We start from the raw sequence: 24,667 nt of genomic DNA, 5'->3' as shown, positions 1-24,667 counted from the left end.
GTAAACCTATATTTTTTGTCCTAATGTTTTGATCAACACCAAGATTGTATTTGCTTCTGTCTGCAACTACGCCGTGATACCTCAGGGTCTGGGCGTACAACAAATGTAATAAATAAAAAAATAAATAATGGTGGGAACTAATGCAGAAGGGATGATTATGCAGTTTGTTTTGTCTCCCTCATACCTATTCATTTGAGTGCCTTATTCGTCAAAAATGCAATATAGGCATCCGAATGATAGGGATGTTATTGAACTTGGAGCACAGCAATCCTGCTTACAGTGCTCTGAGCATCCATCCAGCAAGGCACAAACCCACGAAATATCGAGAAGCAAGCCATCCATCTCTGGGACAAACTACACCGGTTGGCATCTGAGCAATTACAGGTCGATGTTCAAATCTTTGACATCTTAAAACAGGTTTGTGATATGTTTGCCATTGAGAATATCTTAAACTGAAGGATCCCTTGATTATGGAAGTTTCGACTCCTGTCCCTTCAGCACCATCCTTCTTGATGTGAAGAGCTAATTTACGAAGGACCCTAGAGCTTTGGGTACTGCTGGAAGGCATAAAGGCACCAGCAGTGTTCATCGCCTGAAGAATCACAAAAGAGGCCCAGACCTCTCACTTTATCCTATTCCAGACTCATTAGTAGTTGCTGTGGCCAGAAATAACTATCCCTTAGGGTCTTAATCATCTTTACAATTGTTTTCTCTTATTGAGGTGTTGTTGAGTAAGTTTTGAAGCAGTCACAGTGTGTGAGACTACACAAGACTTATCTGCTTGGTATTGGGTATCCCACCTTTTGGTATAGGTATGTATTTCACAAGTTGGTAGTGTGACTGAGCAGCCAGGCCTATCTCAAGAAGGGTAAATGTGAGCTGTAAAGCTTTACAAATGAAATCTGTAAAAACAAGTAGCCAAGTAACACTTACACTCAAGGTTTCAGTTATAAATATTTATTTAACATCAATTTTGTAAAAGGCGTTCTTTAAAAAGGCAATTCGTTGTAAGTATATACTTTAAAATACTTTTCAGAAACAAGACAAGTTAGTGGATAATCTTTGGATATGCTTCTTAGACAATTCCTACAACTGGAGGTGACTTCAATCATAAGGGCAGTAATGGCATTTGTATATCACACTAGTTTTACTTTGCAGATTCTGAGGTTGCAGAAAGGAAAGGTTTAAGGAAGAAAAAGCTTAAACAGGTTCTCAGTAAATGTAAGGACAACTGAATCTTCCAATGAAATCTAGACAAGCCAGCAGTAACGGTTCACAACAAGCTACCACCTATGAGGGACAAACAATATCAAAGTCAATGGACTAGAATAGTCTTCAGGGAGCCAGGACAGCCAAAGTCAATTGGAGCACAGTCTATGGTTCTGAGGCACTTCTTAAATCAAAGTCTCGCACAAAGTAAGAGAGTTTGTAGAAAAATCACTTATAGGGTCATAAGTTGTTAAGCCTTCGAAAGGAGAGTTGGAATCAACTCTAAAAGCTAAGCCACTGCAATTCCCAACTGAGAAAAGCACAGCTAAAAGACAATGAGGTAAGTACCCCAAGCCTAAACAGTACCTCTGGTTTGAAGAAGAGTGGTCCAGCTGGATTCTGTGTTGCTACAGCGGTGCAGACCTTGTGTTCCTGGGCCTCAGTTGTGGGGACAAGGAGGACATCTGGAGGGCTCCTGCGGCGGTACTTGGGGGAGGGGGTTGTTGGCAGCTTCGGGTTCTTCTCTGTTCAGCGGCCCTTGGCGGTTTCAGCGCTTAGCAAACAGCACCGTCGCGGATCTCCGATTTTGGTTGGGCTTCCTTCACTCCTTGGGTCCTGCACTCTGGTAAGGGGGACTCAGGATCTGGACGTCCTGCTTCTGTGGAGGGTCCTTAGGAGACTCCTGGAGCTTGTAGCCGGAATCGTTACCGCATCAGACGTTTCACTCGACTACAGATTACTCGACCCCTGGCATTCAGTTCTTACAGCAACAAAGTAGTACAGCCAGTTGGGCATGATTTTCAGTGGAGTTTGTCTCAGGGTTAGTTGGTCACACTAACCCAAGGGGAGAAGTTGTCTCTTCCGGAGCTTCTCTGTCGAAATGAAAAAGGAGTTTCTTCACAGCAGCAATGTTTCACACGACAATTCAAAGGTCCAGGAGGCTGCCCCAAGCTTCGTTCACGGTTTCTTCATTGTGTGTTTCTCCCAGTGGTCTACTCTGCCTCTAGTCCCAAAACCCCCTCGCCTTTTAACCAGGTTTCACCTATTCATGCAAAGCCTAGGCTGTCCATCACAGAGCAGGGTGGCTGTCCTGAAAGGACAGCCAGCCAGCCAATCGGGCTGGTTGCATTCAGGCATTCCTAGAGACAAAGGACAGGGGAGTTTCGGGAACCTCCCTCACATCCTGCCCTTCCAGACACACTGGAGCCAGAAGCGGGCTTCAGGGCTGAAGTCTACCAAAGGCAAGACAAACAAAGGGCTCAAATCTGTCTCCACGTAGAGAGTAAAACCCAAGAAAGACCTCACAAACAGAAAATGGCTAAAAAAAGAAGACGGTGGCCATTTTGACAAAATGGTCACCCATGGGTGCTGTACTGCAGCTGAGGGTTCAGCCTGCGGTGGAAAAGCACAATGGTAGGAAAACTTAAACCACTGCCACCAGCCATTTAAAGTAGTGAGGTTAACATAAAAATGTTACATGAGAATGTAGGATGAGGGGCTACTAGGTAACCCCCCAGCACTTCACATAGGATGGTGTGTGCTGGACCTAAAAAGAGAAAGGGTAAATCAATTTCACTTTACTATTCTTGGGAACGGTAGTTCACCCAAGAAAAGGTATTTAAACCTTATTAGAAATCTAAAGCATTTCTCTGGGATGCTGCACTGAAGGTGCTGTGTGTCACCATACACAAAGTAAATGTCTATGGTGTTTGTCAGACTCCAAAAACAGTCAAGAGACAAAATCCAAACCTAGTCAAAACACAGGGGAGAGTGAGAAAAAGGTCTCGCTCATGCCAGTGTTAAAATTAAAAAGTCCTGAATCCAGCAAAAGAGCTGGGGGTCTCCAAGGTGAAATTCTCCCCAACATGAGGTGGAAAGCAGAAAGATTGACGGACTTGGCGAAAGGACGTTTACTTCAGTCTCAGTCACCCTTAGTCACTAGCTCCTCAGCATTCTTAAGAAGGTATGACAGACTTTTGCAATTGATCTAGCACTTTGTCTAATTCCTGTGAGATGATATGAAGTAGCCTTTTCTTGAGATCACAAAAGAACACTGCCTAGTGTCAGACACATTCTTCAGTACCTAAAAAGACCTTTCTGTATTGGGGAAGCATACGTGTCATGGCCTCGCCCTTTACATGCAGTCCTGGTCTAGGCTTACTTTTCTCATGGTGGACTTCCAGCAAAATATCTTGGACGTCCCTTTCTCAATCAGTAGTCTCTTTGGCTCTCATGCACCCAGGGAGGTGGCCCACACAAAGTCTGGAAAAGTTACCCTGGGGAATGTAACTATGAAACCAGAGAGGAGAGACTAGCCCCAAAACTCATAACACCACTAGTGGAGTAGTTTCCAGAGCTTCAATAACAGAGGTCTTCCCAGCACTATAAAGAAGTACAAAAGAGAAGAGTGGTCAACAATTGGTGGAAACGGGGAAACGCCCTCCTCTGCAGAAGCTACATGTCTGTCCCATGTCTCCCTACCTCTCAATGCCAAGGTGTGTTGAAGGATTTAAAATCACTGGCTTCCTGAATAAACATCACATATGGAGACGTATAGATGTTAAAAATGGTGAAAGCTGGCACAGGATATAATTTTCTTGTACACTGCATATTCCACCTTAAAGTACTACACCTGCACCATGTGTTTTGAGATCTATAGTGGTTTCCTAATCCATAAGAATTCCATATATTCGCAGCATCTCTTGTACCATTTCTCTTCCACCACTCCACCCTAACTAATCGCAGTATTTCGGGTAAAGTTAAATATTAAATTAAATAAAATGCCACAACGTAGGACTATTAGATTTTCCATTTTCCTTTATCAATCCTGCAATAAATTATTGCTGCTCTGTGAGTGTTAAATGTCCTCATTGTAGGCAACCTCTCATACAATATCCGCATTATCTCCAGGTTTGCTTGAACAATTTAAAAATGTTTAATTTACTAAATGTAGTTATTTTAGCAACTATTATATGATGTTGACCTTTGTGATTTTTACCCAAAATCATGTAATGTCCTCAGCTGGTTGGCCACTTGTGAAGTATCTGGTCAAGTCAAAATGTGAGATTGTTATTCTATTGACTTGAGTCTTGTCCGTTGATGAATGCCTGAGTGTGCCCTGTTTCTCAGCAAATTATCCTGCCTATGGTATTTTAACATCAGCCTATATTTGTCTTGCAGCTACCATTGACGTAAAGAGAAACATATTTGACCTGTGCACTGATACCAAAGACTGTTATCTGGCAGTCATAGAGGTAAGATTACCAGGGATTAGATACCTCTTTGCCTTTTGTGCATCTGCATTTCAAGTGGGAGGGTTATACAGAACAGCTCACACAGCAATTTAGGAAGCATGGATGTTAGTTACAAACTGAAGGGGTCATTGGGGTGAGAACCTACATGGTTACACTGCTCTTCTAGCGTCAATAACGTATTTTGATATTTACTTACAAAAATCAAGCAGACGCACTGCACAAGGCCACCACCTTCCTCATACCATCACACTTGTCAGTAACTATCATTCGAGTGGATTGTGTCCTCCAACGTATTCCTCATCTTAGATGTATTCCATCCAGCTTTGCTGCTCTTCGGAAATTTTTTCGGCAGAGGGTGCCGTGCGTCCATGTTGTCGAGTCGATGGTCCCTCGAAGGCCTCTGTCCAGAGTGACATCATCGGGTGTATAAGTAGCACGCACGGCGCCTGTTGGCCTCAGTTCCGTTTTTCCACAGTATACGTTGCTTCGGACATTCGGCGCGCCTCGAGTTCTGTGAAGAAATATAATATACAAAGAAGAAAATATGTCCTCGTCATCGACGCCGACCAAAAAGTGCAAGTCGTGTGGCTCAAAAATGTCGATCACGGACCCACACCGTGAGTGTTTGTGGTGCCTCGGAGAAGACCACGACATGGAGGCCTGTTCGAAGTGTCAGGCGATGACGGGGAAGGCCTTGCGAGAAAGGAGAGGAAAGCTACAGGTAGGTCGAAAAGATTGAAAAGCCTCTAGCGTCGAGTTGAGACCCCATGAGGAGAGATCTCCTCGACGCGAAAGGCATCGATCTAGATCCCGAAGCGATTCTCATCGCTCGTCGTCTTCATCAAAAAAATCGAAGAAACTACGCCATTGGTCCCCCTCCACCTCGTCGTGAGACGAGTCTCCGAAAAGGATGAAATGCCCCACGAAACATTCGTCTTCCGAAGAGTGGGAAGCATTCATGGTCAAAATGATGGAGTAGTTTGAGAAGGCGACGCCGTCCGAGACCTATCGCACCTCGAAGGGAAAATCGTCGAAGACCGCCTCGACGCACTCACAGCAGACCCTCTCGACGACCAATATGTCGTCGAAGCCGTCGACGCCTTTATGGACGTCGACGCCAAAACCCTCAGCGCCAAAGGCTCCAGCCAAGCCAGGGAAGCCAGAAAAAGAGGAGAAGGTTACAAAACATGTAATTTCCACAGAGCCTGGTACTAGACCTCTTCCTCCTCCTCTCCCAGAGAAGGTTTTCAAGCCTCTCCCTAGGAAGGAGTTTTTCAAATTCCTGACCTCAATTTTTGAGGAACAGGAGAGATCAGATGAGGAAAATGTACCTTTTAGGTTGGAATATGGCACCCCAAATGTCGCCGAATGCTTAATCTCAGAGGAAAGCAGAATGAGGGATTTGGTGGAGTCTTTACACATGCAAGTGGCATTGACACTTCTCCTGAGAATGACTTTGGTAGACCAGATCCAGGAGAGCATACCAGTCCATCTTACTGACAGTTAATGACCAAGGTGGTAGATTACTTGGGATTGGCTAAATCACCAGCCCAATTCGTCCAAGATGATTTAACAGACATATTGGACCATGGTCACACTGAAGACCCAGTACTACCTTTTCATGTAGCCTTGCGAAACAGGGTGGCCAAGAATTGGGAAACTCCGGATTCTATTCCTCCGATAAAGAAGTCCCTCGCATCAAAATACCGCCCAGCCAGAAGCGACCCCGGGTATCTGTCAAAACATCCAACTCCCGAGAGTCTGGTCATACAGGCAGCCACAGCTTCCAACAAACTTGCGTGCCCATCTATCCCTCCAGACAGGGACGATAAGTATGTGGATGGTTGGGCACGGAAGGTATTTTCAGCCGGGAGCATGGCATTAAAATCTGCCAACTCCACATGTGCCTTGGCAAAATCTTCGTACACTCTGTGGGAGTGCATCGCAATGGCGGCGGAGCACTTACCAGAAGGGGAAGAAAGGGAAGGGTTCCTAGCCATCGTTAGAGATGGAAAGGAAGCCATGCAGGAATCCCTTCAATCTGGATTGAACACTGCGGATAGTGTAAGCAGGTCCATGGGCACTAGCACGGTAATGCGCATATTTGCGTGGTTACAGAAGTCGGGTTTTGCACCGGACATACAGAACCGCCTTCTGAACATGCCTTTTGACGGGTCCACCTGTTTGGCAACAAGGCTGACTAGAGCCTTGAGAGGTTGCAGACCTCAAAAGCAGCTGCCAAATCTTTAGGAGCTGCTATTAGGCAACCTCAGCCTTTTCGTGCGCAAGGGCAGTCATGGAGGGGACGATCCTATCGTTATTACACCTCATATGGAAAGGCGAGAGGAATGGCCAGTCAAAGGGGCCAGAAAAAGGCCACTCGCGGTGGACGAGGAAAACGTGCTAAGCCAGCTCCAGCTGCAGCCTCTCTGCCATCAGCGGCTGCAATATCCGCCACAAAACCACTTTGAGGACTTGCATCACAAAACACCTGTAGGAGGCAGGCTGTTACAGCATCTGCAAGAATGGCGAGCCATTACTTCAGATGTTTGGGCTCTAGAAATAATAGCCCAAGGCTACTGCCTTCCTTTTCTAAAGCAACCTCAAAGCAATCCACCAGGGAGACACCCGTTGAAGTCTTCAAACCCGCTCCTACAGCAGGAAGTTTTAACCCTGCTGGAGAAAGGTGCTATAGAACCAGTACCTGCAGCGGAGAAGAACAAGGGATGGTACTCCCCGTATTTTTTGATCCCCAAAAAGGATGGAGGACTGAGACCCATCTTGGATTTAAGAAACTTGAACAAGTTCCTCAGGAAGGACAAGTTCAAGGTGGTTACCCTTTCTCAGATCCTTCAGGCCCTTCAACTTCAGGACTGGTTGGTGTCATTGGACCTCCAGGATGCTTATTTTCATGTGCCGATTCATCTCAAACACAGAAAATACCTGATGTTCGTAGTTGGCGACTCACACTATCAGTTTTGAGTCCTGCCATTCGGGTTGACCTCCGCCCCGAGGGTCTTCACTAAGTTAATGGTAGTGGTGGCAGCGCACCTCAGGAGAGGGGGGATTCATGTCTACCCCTACCTGGACGATTGGTTGATCAGAGCGCCTTCTGCCGAGCAAGCACTGGATCATCTGAAAGTCACCTGCCACTTCCTCCACAAACTGGGCTTCTCCCTCAATTTCAAGAAGTCACAGATGACACCTTCCCAACGGCTTCAGTATATAGGAGCTGTACTAGACACATCCTTGGGAAAGAGCTCGCCTCCCAAGGCGAGGGCTCAAGACATTTTTCAGATGGTTTCCAAATTCCAAAATACCAAAATCTCCTGGCTTACGACTTTTTAAGGTTGCTCAGCTTCATGGCATCCTGCTTCTTCCTAGTGCCAGAGGCACGCTTGAGGATGAGATCCCTTCAATGGGCTCTAAAGACTCGGTGGTCCCAGTTCTCGGGTCAAATGACGGATCTTCTTCAGATTCCGAACAAGGTCAGACAAGACCTTCTATGGTGGACCTGTACAGAGAACATCCTAAAAGGAGAACCCTTTTGGCAACCATGGCCGGAGATCACAGTAGTGATGGACGCCTCACTCCTGGGGTGGGGAGCTCATGCCAACGATTTGACAATCAACTGTTGTTGGTCTCCATCGGAGTCCAAACTGCACATCAACCTTTTAGAGCTGAGGGCAATCAGACGAGCGCTGAAGGCCTTCCTGCCATCTGTCAGGGGAAAGAATGTCCTGATAATGATGGACAACACAGTGGCCATGCACTACCTAAACAAAAGAGGAGGTGTGGGGTCACTACCTCTGTGCGGAGAGGCAATGCAGCTCTGGTATTGGGCGATCCAAGAGGGAATCTCTTTAACGGCAATTCATCTAGCCGGGGAAGAGAATATGACGGCAGATGCTCTGAGCAGGCAGAGCACGGTGTCCCACGAATGGGAACTGGCTCAGGAAGTCATTCAAGAGATCTTCGCCCTTTGGGGAACCCCTCAGGTAAACCTATTCGCAACCAGTACCAACCGAAAATGCGAAAGGTATTGCTCAAGGGAATTTCCCCCGAGAGGAGCCCTGGGGGACGCGTTCATGGTGGAGTGGAACTTCCCACTATTGTACGCGTTCCCTCCGATTCCCGTCATTCCTCAGGTCATCAGGAGGCTGAGACGCTTCGAAAACAGCATGATCCTAATTGCCCCGGATTGGGCCAAGAGAACGTACTACCCGGACCTTCTAGATATGTCCATCTGTCCTCCAGTACATCTTACTCAGAGAGAGAACCTTCGCTCTCAAATGGAAGGTCAGGTTCTCCATCCAGAGGTCAAAACACTCAACCTTCATGCTTGGTATCTGAAAGGCTGAGATACAGGGATTGGAACCTTCCAGATGATGATATGGAGATGTTGCTTTCGGCAAGAAGGCCAGCAACAAAGTCTCTATGCCGTTGGAAAAAGTTTTGCAACTGGTGCAGAGAAAAGAATGTCGATCCTTTTCTATGTTCTATTCCGGAAGTACTATCTTTCCTTCTGACCCTAGCACATAGAGGTCTAAATATGGGAACAATAAAAGGTTACTTTGCAGCGCTTTCCATTTTCAAGCGCTCATCTGAAGAATGCTCCTACTTCAAAATTTCTTTGACACAATTCTTAAAAGGTCTCACTAATGTGTTTCCTCCTCACCCATTTCAAGTACCGATTTGGGATCTCAATTTAGTCCTAAAATTCTTAATGTGTGCTCCCTTTGAGCCTATGCACACGTGTCAATTAAGATTACTAACGTGGAAAACGGCCTTCTTAGTTGCTCTAACATCAGCAAGAAGAGTGAGCAAATTGCAGGCACTGTCTTCTGGGCCACCCTATACTCTGTTCCATAAGGACAGAGTTGTATTCAGGGTTAAACCATCATTTTTACCAAAAGTAATATCTGATTTTCATTTAAGTCCGAAAATTGTTTTACCCACATTCTATCCTCCACCTCATCCTTCCAAGAGGAGGAAAGATTACACAAACTGGATCTAAAAAGAGCTTTAAGCTTTTACATCTCTAGACTTTCTAGACTTAGAGTGGACAACCAGTTGTTTATAGGCTCCAGAGGAAGGAAACTGGGTCAATCGGTAACAAAACAGACAATTTCACGCTGGATCGTACTTTGCATTTCAGAATGCTACAGACTAGCACAAAAAGACCCACCTGAAGGGTTAAGGGCTCATTCCACCAGAGGCATCGCCTCTTCCACGGCCCTTCAAAGAGGTGTTCCAATAAGGTCCATTTGCGAAGCAGCAACTTGGTCTTCACTACACACCTTCTCAAAATTCTATAACCTGGATGCTTCCCAGTCTAGGGAGCGGACTTTTGGAAAAGCAGTGCTTTATTCCGCCATCTAAAGGCATTGGGGGGGGAGGAGCGAATCGGACCCCTCCTCCAGAGAAAGTATGCAAAATACTGCTTTGGGAGTCTATCTAAGATGAGGAATACGTTGGAGGACACAATCCACTCGAAGAACAAGTTACTTACCAACTGGTAACGTTCTTTTGATTGGATGTTCCTCCAACGTATTCCTCATCGCCCTCCCAACCTACCCCTCTGTAGATTTTTCCGGGTTATTGCCATCTCAAATCTCGCAAGGCTGATACCTGTCTGCCGGCACAATCTACACAGTACAAGATCACAGGCAAAAAAAGGGGGAAAAACAGAACTGAGGCCAACGGGCGCTGCGTGTGCTACTTATACACCCGATGACGTCACCCTCGACGGAGGCCTTCGAGGGACCATCGACTCGACAACATCGGCACACTCTGCCGAAAACATTTCTGAAGAGCAGCAAAGCTGGATGGAATACATCTAAGATGAGGAATACGCTGGAGGAACATCCAATCGAAAGAACGTTAGCAGTTGGTAAGTAACTTGTTCTTTTAATTTGCTATGCCATGATTTTAAGTGCCAACAGCAAATTTGTTGAGCCTTGTTTTGAACCACATACACCTATCTTCACATGGATGTGGATTCAGTGGGAAATCACAGCTCCCATTGAATCTAATGGGTGAAGGGATCCATTTGTGAGAAAACAGTGTGCCCTGGGCATGCATGTATAGAGAAGTTGGGCTAATGGGGATTGAGCGTGGTGCGTAAAACTTATTGTATAACAACTAATATCTTAAGCAGACATAGTAAAAAGACTTCAGTTCATTGTGGTGAACAGAAGTCTTTTTACTATGTTATGCGTAATGTAATACTTTGCAATTTGTAAGTTGTCATATAACGGCACAATTGCAGTTACACAATCTCAAAACACGCTGTAATTTGATGGCTTGTGTAACTGGAGCCCTTATACCCAGTAAATTGCATTTAGTGCTGACAAATGTGTGCAGGTTTAATGGTTTGCACGTTTTTGCATTAGTCATAGACATAGCAACATGGTGAACCTGTTGCTATGCCGATGCTTAATATAATAGATTGCATATTTGTTTAGGGCAGTACAGTATCTGGCATATTGGGGCACAGCCATCAGAGATGTGTCCTTACAGAGGCAACTGCTGGGATTTTGGGGCAAAGCCATCCCAGGTTTATCCTTACAGGAGAAACTATGAGCACTATTTGGGCAAGTCCATCGTGAGTGTGTTCTTGAAGTGGCAATTCTGCATTTAGGCTTCTTCCTCTCTCTCTACTGTAAAACTACAAAATGTTTCTTTTAAACAGCTAAACATCTGTTCTTCTGCACGTGCAACATTCATTCCTGTGCGGAGTTGCCCTTTTCTATTTGTTCTTATTTTTAACACTGGCTTAACCTCTGATGGTAGACAATGGTCAGTGCAATTAAATAACTAGCAATTAAAAAAGAATAATATTTAGGAATTAGAATATTTTACACATTCTCCAGCATTGGATCTTTCATGGATTCACATGCTGTGAATATTCCCCGTCGTCAGGCTGGGAAAACCCCGGTAATTTTAATATAGTAGTTTTCCTATGGAAAAATGTTGACACCTTGAGTGTCCATCAACATCGTTATGGGTGCGTTGGGCAGCACCAATGGGACGTCCAGTGTATAGCTCCACCGCCACAGTTTCCCCTCAGATTTCAACCGTGTTCCAAACCATTGGGATTACCTTGCGTTCACTCCTCAGAGTATTCGTCTTTTTGTGAGAACATTTCTTCTTCACGTCCGCTTTTGCGGTTTTCCAGTTTTTCGACAAGGGAAAGGTGTGTTTCCGCGCCCGTTATGGAATCCTCGGGTCCGAAGAAATCTTTGTTCAGGTCCTGTGGGACCTGGGACCTCAAGAATGTATACGAGGCGGACAGGCATTCAGAGTGCCTATATACTGTTTATACCGTAATCATTCGACCGAAGATTGCGAGATCTGTCAAGGGTTCTCACAAAAAACCCTCAAAGACAGGAATAGGTGCTTAATTTGTTGGCTAAACGTGGTGGCGTATCCGGCGTCAGGGGTCGGCTCATCACACGGAGGCAGCGATGCCACTCCATCAAGCAAGAGGTTGCCATTGCACCAAAGAGCAAGATCAGAAGAGCCGCTGACTAAAAAACAGCCGACAGGTAAGCCTAGGCCTTCTTCCAGTCAGGATAAAACCAAGCCTTTATTATCCCTGAAAAGCCATCTATCGAGCGATGAGGGGTTGTAAGTTCCCACCTCTCACGATGCCGCCACATCTCGTTCCAAAAGACCAAAGGACAAGGGCTCACACACACAAATCCGCAAACTTGGCCCACAATTCTTCATCGTTCAATAAATCCAAGTCAAGGCCTATGTCTGCATCCTTTTCGGCAGAGAAATCCTCGTCCACTGTCAAACATCACTCCTCATCGACATCCCACAGGTCCTTCTCCGGCCATGAGTCTACAAAACATAAATCCAAGTAGTCATCAAGACTGTCGCCTGCTCCATCGGCGACGACACTGATGATGAAGACAACATCTGTGACGCGTATCCTGTAGACGGGTCCATCGATGACGACCGGTCAATCGACGAGGCTCCCGTCGACGACTGCACCTTAAACACTCGCTCCGTCGACGACAACTTTGTCGACGAAAAAAATCCCCAGCGACACGTACTTCCTCTACTGTGCCGACCCAACCTGAATTGACAGCAAAGGATCCGTCTCCCAAGGACAGATCAAGACATATAGATGTACCTACGGAACAACCTTTTTTACAAAGGTCCCGTCCATACTATCAGAGGACATCATTCAACACAAAATTACTTCTGACTTTGAGGCACCTCCCTACGACGAGTAAGTAGTGTTTGAGTCGGATCTCGAGGAAAGAGGCTCAAGACCCCCTTTCCCAGATCCATCTGTCTTGGGCCTGCAGCGAATAACACAAACACCCTCCTTACCGTCCACATAAATGGACATTGGGCCTGTTCCACCTCAATATCCTCTTATAAATCCCCATTCATTGCTGTCTATGCAAATACTCTCCACTTTGCAATCTCTCCTAGGACAACTAGACGCTAGTCTTCCAATTCCTCATGTTCCATCAGTCCCGCTGTTGCAAAGCCCGGAGATTACTCCTCGCCAGAAGGATACTTCTGATACCTTGCAAGACCAGGGCACTTGCCCTAAGAGGCAATCCCCAGCTAGACCACCTCCATCCCCTAGGGTTTTTAGCCCTCGAGGCAGGGAAGAGGAAGGAGGAAAGCAGGATGACTCTGACAGGACATCGCCCCACAAGACACCTTTTCTACTGTCTCCTCTTCTCCTAGGAGAGCTGAAACATTTGCGATAAAGACCTGGACCAGGATGCACCGGGTAGTTCGGCCCAACCATCTCCCCCCGATGACATAGGCGCATTCCATGCCATGATGGCCAAGGCCTTCCAGGAGTTCGGCCTCACCCCAAAAGAAGAAAAGGACTGTTTCTTGTTCGATCACATGAAGGAAAAGGAGAAAAGCATTTTCTCAATCTCAATACTTGACCATGTATGTCAAGAGGGGCTCCACGCGATGAAACACCCTTTTACAGAGCCAGCAGTCAAAGGACTCTTGCGGGGGGGGGGGGATTAAAGCACCTGAATCGACTCCGAAATGCTTAACATTGTAACCAACACCAGAGTCGGTGGTATCCGCGGCTACTAGCCGACAAGCTTGCACCCAACACAAGTGGGCCACTCCACCAGATAACGATAACCGCAAGCTGGACGCTTTGGGGAAAAAAGTCCTTATGATAGAAGCAACTACCGTAAAAGCTGCTTACTCTTTGGCCATCGTTGCGAGGTATGACCGCGAGATGTGGCACCGTCTGACTCCTCTATTGGACCACCTTCCAGAGCAGCAGAGGAAAGAAGCTATGCTTTTGGTGCGAGAGGGGGAGGCGGCATCAAACCATAGCATAAACATTGCTGTCGACCTGGCCAAACTGGTTTCAAACAAATCAAGAACGGGGTGGTTTTCCAGCGTCAAGCGTAGATTCGCTGCATGGATTTCCACCAGGACGTGCAACACAAGGTTGTAGACATGCCTTGTGAGGGCAAGAATCTTTTTGGTGAAAAGATCGACAAAGCTTTAAAGGCCATGAAAGTGGATTCAGATACAGCAAGGCCCTTTACAACTCTGGAGAGGAGAAGGTATTTTCGCTCCTTTAACTCTTTTCGTGGAGTCTCAGGAAACGCAAGATTTTTGGGTTCTCGAGACAACAAGGGTTACAACAGATCCACCTATTATTCCCAAGGCTACTGGCGCTCCTTTCAAACCGCCAACGCTACAAGGACTACCATGGTCACCGGAAACGGGGATCCTCCTCTTCACAAGGAGGCCGTCAAAGTAAACCTCAACAATGACTGCTACGGGGGACACAAGGACAGTCAGATAGCGGGGACAGTGACGTTCCACCTCACCGAGTGGCGTTCATATTGACAGACAGATGGGTACTAGATGCTATCCATTACGGCCACTTATTTGTGGAGTCCGGTAATGAGATCAGTCTGTAGTTTACTGGTCACCATTGCCTCTTTCCTCGAGGATGGTAAGACTTGTGTTATTTAAATGTTCTCAAATAGCTGCATTAAAACCTTGGACCATAGAATTACGCCTGATTTCAGCATCAAGTTTGAGACACCATCTGGGCCACGAGCATTGAACTGCTTACTTGGTTTTATTTAAAAAGTAATTAAATCCATATCCCGATAAACAGTCCCCACCCAAATGAAGCTGTTAGTAAGACTATCTTGGGCGCGAAATCCTTCACATACAGTTTTGTAAAGTGCTGTACCCAAACATTTTCAGCTGAAGGTTGGGAATGAAGAAAAGAGACTGTGCTACTTTATTTAATTAGACACCAAAAGGAGCTGGAATCCCTGCTACATATACTGTAAAGCATTCTTTCAGCATCTCCGATATGCATTACAAATGTATGGCTCCTTATCCAATTTTAAATCAGATTTCAGCTTTCGTATTGCTAATACAGGCATAGGTATAGCTTTTTATAAAATCTTTAAAGAGCTGCGCAAATTTCACTTACTGTCTTTAAAATCCGAATCAAAGACATGCCTATGGCAATTGCCAACACCAACCGTCATACCCTTTAATAGGCATTGAACAGTGGGTTCAAAGGAAATTGGGCTACATAGATGCTCACTATTCACCTCCAACTGAAAGAGCACCAAGTCGTTAAATACAGGGGCAACCCTTGGACACCACAGAGCAGTATGATCTCTTGTCCTAATTGTCAAGTTTAAATCACCCAGGGGTTGAACCGCAGACCAAATGAGTGGAATGGTATACTCCAACCTGCGATGATCAATCAGTGTTCTTGGGGAGATAACAAAATACCCACCCCCACATAACAAATCCGATGATACAAAAAATGTAGTCGAGGGTAGATCTGCCTCAATTACTAAGCCAGGTAAAACCCACGTGTACATCTCCCCCGCCCCCCGTGTATTACCATTCAAGGGTGACAAATCCCAAGACTCAAGCTCCTGCCTAATTCTTGGGCCTCTTTCCCTGGCCCTCATAGACATTGTCAGCCTTTCAGATAACAAATACCAAGAGGAGTCCAGGCATTCTGCATGAAATCACTTGTGACAACAATATTTGCAACATCCAGTGGAATTTCAGCTAACAAAATCAAATTTCATTCAAAAATTCATTGATCACAGCATTAGCTGGGTTAAAATACATTCTATAAAAGACATGTATGCACCAAGTCAGAATTCAAAAGTCGTGATAGCACCGAAAATGACATTGCATCAACACGCCACCATTGGGTGCTTGACCAAACACCCTGAGGGTTTACTTCATTAGCCGTTAGGGCTGTACTAGACCTGTCACATGTAGCCAGTGGGGAAGTAGCAACCTCCTTGGTGAAAAAGCACCTGGAATATAAGCAGTGTCCCCCAACATATTTGAAAAACTGGGGGCGGACTTGGGTGATATACCAGATTGCAACATAACTTGTTAGTCTGGGTGATATAACATCACCTCCACTAGTTCTTGGGAGTCTGGAGTTTCCTCTGGCAAAATCCAATTGTTTGCTTTAAAATCTAAAGACAGTCTTGCACGCTTTCGCAATTCATGTGAAATTACTGACCCAATTGCAGATTTTATTTCTCCAGCATGGGGTCTGGAATGGATTCACATGCTCAGGAATATTCCCCGTCGTCTGGCTGGGAATGCTCAGTAAAAGTTAAAAGTTTCACTTATTTCTCCTTTAAACCAGTCACGGTCCTCTGGGTCATACTGCTCTCATCCAATGACAGTCCTCTCCCTAAGCCCCTCTTCTGTAGCAGCCATCTTCAGATTTTTACTGCACGCTTCAGTGTTGGGAATTCTCGAGTTTGCTCTCTGAGCTATTTGTGTGCTTTTTGTGGTTTTCGACAGAAAAAAGGTTCTATTTTTGTTTCAAGGGTGAAGATCATTGAAGATTCTACAGGGCCATTGGGGCAACTTTGCTCCCTCAGACCATGACGGAGGAGGGGTGAAGGTCCCTTTTCAGGCTCTGCACCTAATGCGGCCTACGTAACATGTTGGTGGAGTTCAAGCACCTGCAATGCCACTATTGCCTGCACTCGGACCACAAGGAGGCGGAGTGCGAAATTTGCCTCGGTTTCTCCAAGACGACGACGAGGGACAGGAGGCCTCTGACCCGGACTCCAAGCAGGGTCATGTCTCGCCCATTACCGGCCGGTCTGAGAAGCGGTCTTCTAAGTCCTTTGAGGGACGCCTCATCCGTGGGGGCCCAAGATAAGGCCAAGAAACGCAAGTCTGAGTCCTCCAGGTTTGCCACGGAAGCGGGTCCCAAGGTGGATGGGGTGCGATCAACATCACTGTCTGCCTTCATTGCCAGCCGGCAATTGAGCTCCTTCTCGAAAAGGAATTAATCTACCCTGGCTAAATTTCGTGAGAAATCCGAGAAGCCGCGGACGGAGGAGAAGGCTGTTAAGCCCAAGCAGGCCCAATTGGCACAGGCTAAGACCTTGTCAGCAACGGAGTTGGCGACTACTAGTGCCACGACAGCTAAGGGCACTGAACCTGTGAAGGTAGCCCCTGCAGCTCGAGTGTCACTACCCCCAAGGGGAGACACTGCCGCAGTGACCTTGGCAAAGTCTGATGGCATGCCAGAAGGGGGGGAAACCGGCTCAGCCCCTGGTTCAATACCCTCGGTAAGGAGGGGGGGCAATTTTGGAGGGCAAGGAGGTATATCAACAACAAATATCAGCAGTACTTGCACACGGTCCACAAGGACGTTGAAGAGGGCAGCGATGACGGCGCAGGGCCTACCTAATTCGCCTGCTCAGCCGAGGGACATTCTGTCGACCCTGCACACCTTGGTGTCAGAGGTCCAGATGAAGATGCCGCTGGCTCTGGCACCTGGGATACCCCAGGTCCCCGATCAGCTGCCGGCAAAGAGGAAGCTTCATCCGGCGCCCCCTTTTCAACCTCCGCCACCAGATCGGGTGCCTTCTCCCTAGCAGCCCCAGACATGGGTACAGAGAAGGATACGGCCACAACGACGGACGACGATGATATCATTGCAGCGGATGGCGAATCTCCACATTTGGATGCTCCACATAGTGTCTCCACTGGATGAGGTGGGATCATTCCTCTCCATGATCTCAAGAGCCCGAGGAGAGGTGAATTACACCGCAGCGTCCACTATCAAGGCGGCCAACGCACTGGCAATCCAAGCCAGGTATGACAGGGAGTTGTGGTACAAGCTGAGGCCTAATCTGGGGTTCTTCCCCCGACGATACGAAGATGGAGGCAATCGCTCTCTTCCAGGAAGGGGAGGTAGCGTCTGATCACGCCATCACAGTGGCATTGGACGTCGCTGACACAGGGTTCCGGCAAATGGGGAACAGTGTCTGCCTTCGTCACCAAGGCTGGATGAAGGCCACAAATTTCTGCCAGAAAGTCCAAGTGAAGGTGCTGGACATGCCCTTCGACAGATATAGCCTTTTTGGGGAGGTGGTCGACGAGTCCTTCCAGGCCATCAAAGCAGATACAAAGACGGCCCGTTCTCTGGGCACCCTCCAGCAGCACAGCTCTTTTCCCTTCTCCAGGGGAAAGTCGAGCAGGTCTTCAAAAGGTTTCTCCTCGTCGTACTGTCAACCTTCCAGATCCACAACTCAGGAAGCCTACGTTCCCAGGCCTACGGTTGTGGAGGACAGTGCCGCCCTCGCCCGCAGGGCAGGACGCTGGTGCAGAAGCAAGCCTGAACCGGCCGGTACCCCCACGCGAGCACCCCGGTGGGAGGCCGGCTGACGAGGTTCGTCAGCGAATGGAAAAAGATCACGACTGACAGATGGGTGCTGGCCACTCTCACCCAAGGACACACTCTGGAGTTTCAACACAGGAGTCCATGGATCCCTCCGGTTACCCGTCAGGAGCAGCATATCCCTCCGCTCCTGAAAGAGGTACGAGCCATGCTGCGAAAAGGGGCGTTGGAGCTAGTTCCCCAATGGCTCCAGGGCTCCGGAGTCTATTCCAGATACTATCTGGTCAGAATGAACTTAGGGCTTCCTAGACCTCCAACATCTGAACCAATATCTAAAGTCAGAAAAATTCAGGATGGTCATGTTGCAACACGTGCTCAGCCAGCTGGAAAGGGGAGACTTCTTGATGTTGTTGGACCTAGATGATGTCTACTTCCACGTCCCCATTCACAAGAAACATCGAAAGTTTCTACGATTTGTGGTGCATGGACAGCACTACCAGTTCAAGGCCCTGCTGTTCGGCTTGAAATCGGCCCCCAGAGTGTTCACGAAATGCCTGGAACCAGTGGCGGACCATCTACACGTACACCTGTACCTGGATGACTGGCTGATTCCCGCCCACTTCTGGGAGCTGGACAACGGACATATTGTCGAGCTACTTACGGATCTTAGATTCTCCTTCAACTATCCAAAGTCCTGCTTAACGCCATCACAGAACTCGCTGTTCCTGGGTGCCAGACTCAATACGGTGTCCTGCATGGCGTCGCCCTCAAAGGATAGGAAAACCATTCTAGAGAAGGTGCAACAGCTGTCGTTGACAAAGAGAGCCACAGTGCAGGCCATCAAGTCGTTACTGAGCATGATGTCGTCCTGCATCTACCTCTCCCCACTCTGCAGGTTGCAGATGCGACCCCTTCAAAAATTCCTGGACGCCCGTTGGATTCAGGTGTCCGGTAGCTTCATGGACAAGATCTCACTCAACGAGTTCCGTCGGGCGATAGGATGGTGGGGTGTTCGCTCCAACATCGCCCAAGGCAGGGGTTTATAAAGCCCGCCATACCAGGAGACGGTCACCACTGACGCCTCCATAGAGGGATGTGGAGCGCACACCGGACATCTGCACACCAGAGGCCTATGGCTACCAGAGAAGGCTCTTCATATCAACATCCTGGAGCTACGGGCAGTGTTCTGGGCCCTCAAGTCGTTCCTCTCGTCTCTGTAAGGCAGAGTGGTGAGGATCTTCACAGACAACACCACCACCATGTTTTTTACATCAGGAAGGAGAGGGGCGCTGTCATGACCAATGGCTCCAGAACACAAAAATCACACCGTCTAGTGATGGGGGCAATGGGTCACTTGACTCACATATGTCCCTTTGGGACCTATAAACACAGGTGCCCTGGTTGGACTCAGTCCTGGCGCCTTTGGCGCCAGGCTCATATAGGGATGTGAGCAGGAACACTTTATTTCAGTGCAGGAGTGCTTTTACTTTATTTCAGTGCAGGAGTGCTTTTATTTTACAAGAACTTTCCAGGAGCTGAAAGACTATTCCAGAGAACATCCTCATATGCTGACTCATCTGGTGTGGCAGGCAGGCTGAACCTGGTGGGCGTGGCTTCAGAAGCTCAGCTATATAAGCTGCTCCATGCTTAAGACCAGTGCTTCGCGTTACTGTGCACTCGCGTGCAACGTGATGCTCACCGCCGCTTAGACCAGTTTACTTACCTTTGGAAACCAGGTGTTCTCTTGCATACTCACCTCCAGGAAACCAGTGCTTCATCACTTCATCTGCAGACTCATCTCCTGACATCCAGTGATCTTGATCCCGACGCCGCAGCACCGCACTCCACATCCACGTACTCGGACCCTGTGAAGAAGAAAGACGAGGTTGGAACATCCGTCCTAGGGCCGCGCCGCATTTGAACCCTGTGCGTCCCGTAGTTAACAACTTACCAGCTACTGTATCACTGCAGCTTCGTTCCTCATTCCCCTCCGGCTGTCGCCTCGAGCTCCACAGCTTCTGCCAGGCCGGCAACATCACCTGCAAGGGAAGAAAGCAAAAGAGCAAACATCAAAAGTGGAACGGACAGCAATACAAGACAATAAAAACAGACGAGGAAAGACAAAGGAAAACAGGAACACTTACCTGAAGTATAGTGGCTTAGTCGCAGCAGGACTGGACTACCACATGCAAGGGACCAGTGAAGGAACTTGGTCCAGATCATACAAGCACCCCTGCCAGAAGCAGCAGAACGGCGGTTTTGCCAAAACTAATCAACAAGTGAGCAGTCCTGAGCAGCATCACCTATTACCACCAGTCACCACATTGGCGCAGAGGGCGAAGTCAGACCCGAGCGACCTCACCCCCGGGAGGGCTGCAACCGTGCCCCAACACCTCCGCAGAGACCAGGTGAGCGCAACAGGCACTCGATCCCTGGGACTCTCCAAGGAAGCACGTGACTTGTGGCGCTGGGCGGTCGGACAGGGGATGTTCCTTGTCCCTCTCCACCTGGCAGGAGTCAAGAACACCAGTGGGAGCTACGTCAGGATCAGGTGGACCGCCTGTTCGTCAAGTGGGGCAGGCCCTAGATAGATCTGTTTGCGATGGTGGTGAATTGCAAGTGTTAGAACTTTGCCAGCAGGTTCCACCAGCCGAGGAGCCTGGGGACGTGTTCTCCTTTGCGTGGGAAGGGCTGTTCCTGTACGCGTTCCCCCCCCCGTTCCCTCTCCTGCTTTGAATCATCAGCACACTCTGACAGTGTCCATGCAAGATGATACTCATTGCCCTGACGTGGCCGAGGCAGATTTGGTACCCAGACCTTCTCAGCCTGTCAGCGTCGCCTCCGGTCAAGCTGCCAGTGGTTCCGGATCTTCTCAAAAGAGGAGGCGTAATCCTTCATCACGACCCTGGATTGCTGAACCTGAGGGCTTGGCTCCTGCAGCCCTAGAGTTTGGAGGGTATGCGTTGCCAGCGGGCTGCAGGGAGGTCCTCGCCAAGGCCAGGGCATCGTCGACCCTGAAGTGCTACGGTCACAAGTGGAACCGTTTCTCTACGTGGTCACGGCTCCACAGATCCTTCCGTACTTAGTCCTTGGCCAAAGCAGTACTGGGGCATGCCTCCATCAAGGTACATCTGTCGGCTTTCTCCCGCTACACCAGGTCACCAGGAAGATCTTCACTCGGGTCCCACCGACTCGTCAAAGACTTACTCTAAGGACTTCATGTTTTTTCCACTGGTGAAGGCTCCTGCCCCGGCGTGGGAACTCAACGTGGTTCTGACGAGGCTCATGAGGGCCCCTTTCAAGCCTTTGCACCAGGCCCCTCTCAAGTTTCTCTTGTGGAAAACTGCTTTCCTTGTGGCCATCACCTCTGCCAGGAGGGCAGGTGAGATCCAGGCCCTATCCTGCAAGCAACTGTACCAGACTTTCCACGAATCGAGGGTGGTGCTGCGTACGCACCCCTCTTTCATGCCAAAGGTTCAGTCGAAATTCCACCTCAACGAACCTTTGGCGTTAACAATTCCAGCCTCCCCACCTCCCGAAAACCTTTGTCGCCGGTGGAAAGGCCCTTTCCGTCGCTGGACATTGCTTAGGTCCTGTGAACCACGGGAAGGGCTTGTCTAAGGCTTCCATTTCAAGGTGCCTTTCCGGCTGCATCACGCACTATCATCGGCTGGCGAACCGACCGTTGCCCGGCCGTCCGAGAGCCCACTCCACCTGAGAGATACCTGCGACAACAGCGTTCCTGTTTGGTGTGCCCCTATTGGACATCTGCAGGGCTGCTAAGTATAGGTCCATGCACACCTTCACGAAGTTCTACTGCGTCGACAGTGGTTCCAGAGTCAGCCAAGCAGTGCTACTCAACCTGTTCGCTTGAGAAGAGTCTGTTCCAGAGGTAAGCATTAATTGCTTTGTTAAGCCTTGCCACCGCCTGTGGTAACTATTGTCATTGGATAGGGGCAGTATGAACCATGAGGACAGTGATTGGGTTAAAGGAGAAATGCAGGTTTTAAGTGAAATTGAAACTGTTTTTTCCTTTTACCGAGGATTCCCAGCCTGACTGGGAATATTCATGAGCATGTGAATCCATGCCAGACCGATGCTGGAGAACAATAGTTTCCACTTGTTAATTGCCAGTCCATCCTCTTCCTATGTCCATGGCCTGCTCCCCTTGCTGTGCACCAGCTTCCAGAGCTTATTCTCTTTACCTGGGTGATCATAGACTTCTTGCAGCTCTCCAGTCTTCTGTAGCTGCATCTCAGTTGAAATTGTTTTAGGTTGATTATCTTGAGGGTGGGGTTTTCTTCAGGCTTCCAGCTTCCTTGCTGGTTCTTTTTCAATGTTTATGCCATAACAGTTGATCTTCAACTAATGCTGGTGATGTCATGCTTATTTTTCTGAGGTGTACTAACATAAGCTGTGTCTCAGACTGCAGCATCAATGGCCTTGTTATTCCCTTTAAGACCCTTTCAGTGTGGGCCCTCAACATCGCTCTTCACTTTAAAGTAGGATTCTTACACACCAGGATTCTGCTTGATCTGATATAGTGGAAAACATTCAGAAGGTGAGTAAACAACTCTTTGCTAATCCACTGCTCAAGTGATCTGGTCTTTTCAGGCATTTTACATGTTTCATGGTTGCTATGAGGATCCCTCTTTGTACCCATGTTCAGGGTGTGAGAGGAATGTATCCACAAAAGCCAAAAGGGTTACTCACAGGTACATCTAACTCGCTTAATGGGAAGTGTGGTGGAGCAGGGAAGGCAACAAACTCAGGAGGGTACCAGTGTGGTGAAAGGTAAAGTAAGCACTTTATATCATACAATGATACTCCATAAATCATTCCAAATAGATCTGGGCATCGCTGTTCAGGTAAAGCAACTCTACAATTGATAATACAAGTACTGAGAGTCCAGAGTCAACTGGGATCTCCTGGAACAATGGCCGCCGAATAAAACCAGTAAACCCCTGCCATAGAAGCCACTGCAGTGATGGAAGGACAATAGGCAAGCATTTTTTGCGGTTTAAGGAAAGCAGTCACAAGCTATCAATGGTTACATATAGCAAAGACAGTTTTCGCCCAAGCAACAAAGATTCAGGTAAGGAGAAGGGTTCAGTGACAGGAAGGAAGACGCTAGTTAACAAAGAGTTGGACATCAGGGTGATCTGATACTGGGGTAGGGTACAGTTATGCGGTAGCTTGACAACCTAGGCCCAGTTGGAAATAGGTTCAGATGGTGACCCAGTGATGCCGATCAAGTAAGCTGGAGTTCCTTGGGGTGCCAGAGGACTGATTTGAATGTTTTTTGTTTGTATATCGTCTTTTGTAACCATATGCCAAGCCCAAACTCTACCTTTGTTGGATTTATGTGTTTCATTTATAGTGGTAGGGCTAGAACCCGGGTTAGCTTAGGATTCTGGATGGAAGACTTTCTTGTTTGTAAGGGGCATCCTGATGAGCACCCTTTCATATTTTTTGTTAAAGAGTACGGCCTAGTATTTTAGCGTTGGGGCAATATAGGTTTTGTGTGATCTAGAATGAATAAAAGTTCAAGCTGGATGCCACTTTGTCCGTTTCCTGATTCTGGTGTACCACAGTGGGCAGTCCTCCTTAATGTTAGGAAAGATTTTCTTTTTGCTGCTTTCCTCGCAAAGACTTTTATGGGACACCCTTTCCTTTTGCTTTGTTTTCCATCCTGACCTACATTTTTGGAGAAAAGTCTTATGCTTTACTTCCCTTGCTTTTGTGCTTATTTTTATAGGGAGATTGATCAGTCCATAAGACTTCCAGCCAGTTTTACGAGACTGTCTCTTTATGGATTTCTTGCATTTTTTCAACTGCACACATTGCTCTAAAGTGAAGTGTGGTTAGAATACTTTGTATCCTTGTATCTTATTCTTTTCTAACTTTTGTGCTGTAAATACAATGTGGCCAGGATGGGCAGGTGGCAGTCAATGTTTTTCTTCCATCCTCTGAACCTTTTACCTGTGCACTTTTGTGTTTACTGCAAATACTGCTAGAAGTGGATAGCACTCTAAGATGGCCATGCCATGAGATATTTTGCTTGCATTTGGCCATATTGTTCTTTGGCCTACTTCCTGCCCTCTTAGGGCTGGATGACTCTTCTATGGAATGCCCTCTCCTGGGGAGAGCTGCTGTTTTCGCAGGCAAAGGGGAAGTCAGTGTGTCACTACAGGTAGGGACTGGGACCGTCTGCTCCTAGTCCACTTCCTGGGGCCTGATCGCGGTGACTCCTGTTGCAATCAGTCATCTTCACTTTCCAGGGGTGTAAAGGGTGTTCAGCTGGATCCCTCTGCAATCACAATGGATGAAATGGTCAGGAATATTTGCTTACACCCTGTGCTCCAGATAAGATTTTGAGGTGGGAGTATTTTACTCCCTGTTTTTAAACTTTGAGAGTAAATGTGATTTTAAGAGAGTAAAAATTACTTTTCTCCTTTGCAAGAGAGTAAAATGTATGTGACATTCAGCCGAAGCATGCACAAACTGTATGGAAATCATTACCGTACGGCAGCTT

General features: G+C 47.6%; 1 protein-coding gene across 3 annotated transcripts in view; it reads left to right on the top strand.

Annotated features, from left to right (window-relative positions):
* The window catches only part of DCAF1 (DDB1 and CUL4 associated factor 1), a 1,932,496-nt gene that overhangs the window by 1,519,988 nt on the left and 387,841 nt on the right, over positions 1–24,667 (top strand). For all 3 annotated transcript variants that reach the window (XM_069644104.1, XM_069644105.1, XM_069644103.1), the window contains exon 21: positions 4,390–4,463. In XM_069644104.1, coding sequence (XP_069500205.1) covers positions 4,390–4,463 — 74 coding nt within the window. The remainder of the gene's footprint in view (positions 1–4,389; positions 4,464–24,667) is intronic.

The sequence above is a fragment of the Ambystoma mexicanum genome, chromosome 2p, assembly GCF_040938575.1.
Source record: "Ambystoma mexicanum isolate Mex_15411 chromosome 2p, UKY_AmexF1_1, whole genome shotgun sequence".
Lineage (NCBI taxonomy): Eukaryota > Metazoa > Chordata > Amphibia > Caudata > Ambystomatidae > Ambystoma > Ambystoma mexicanum.
The sequence above is the reverse complement of the archived record's forward strand: the minus strand, read 5'-3'. Positions and strand labels throughout refer to the sequence as shown.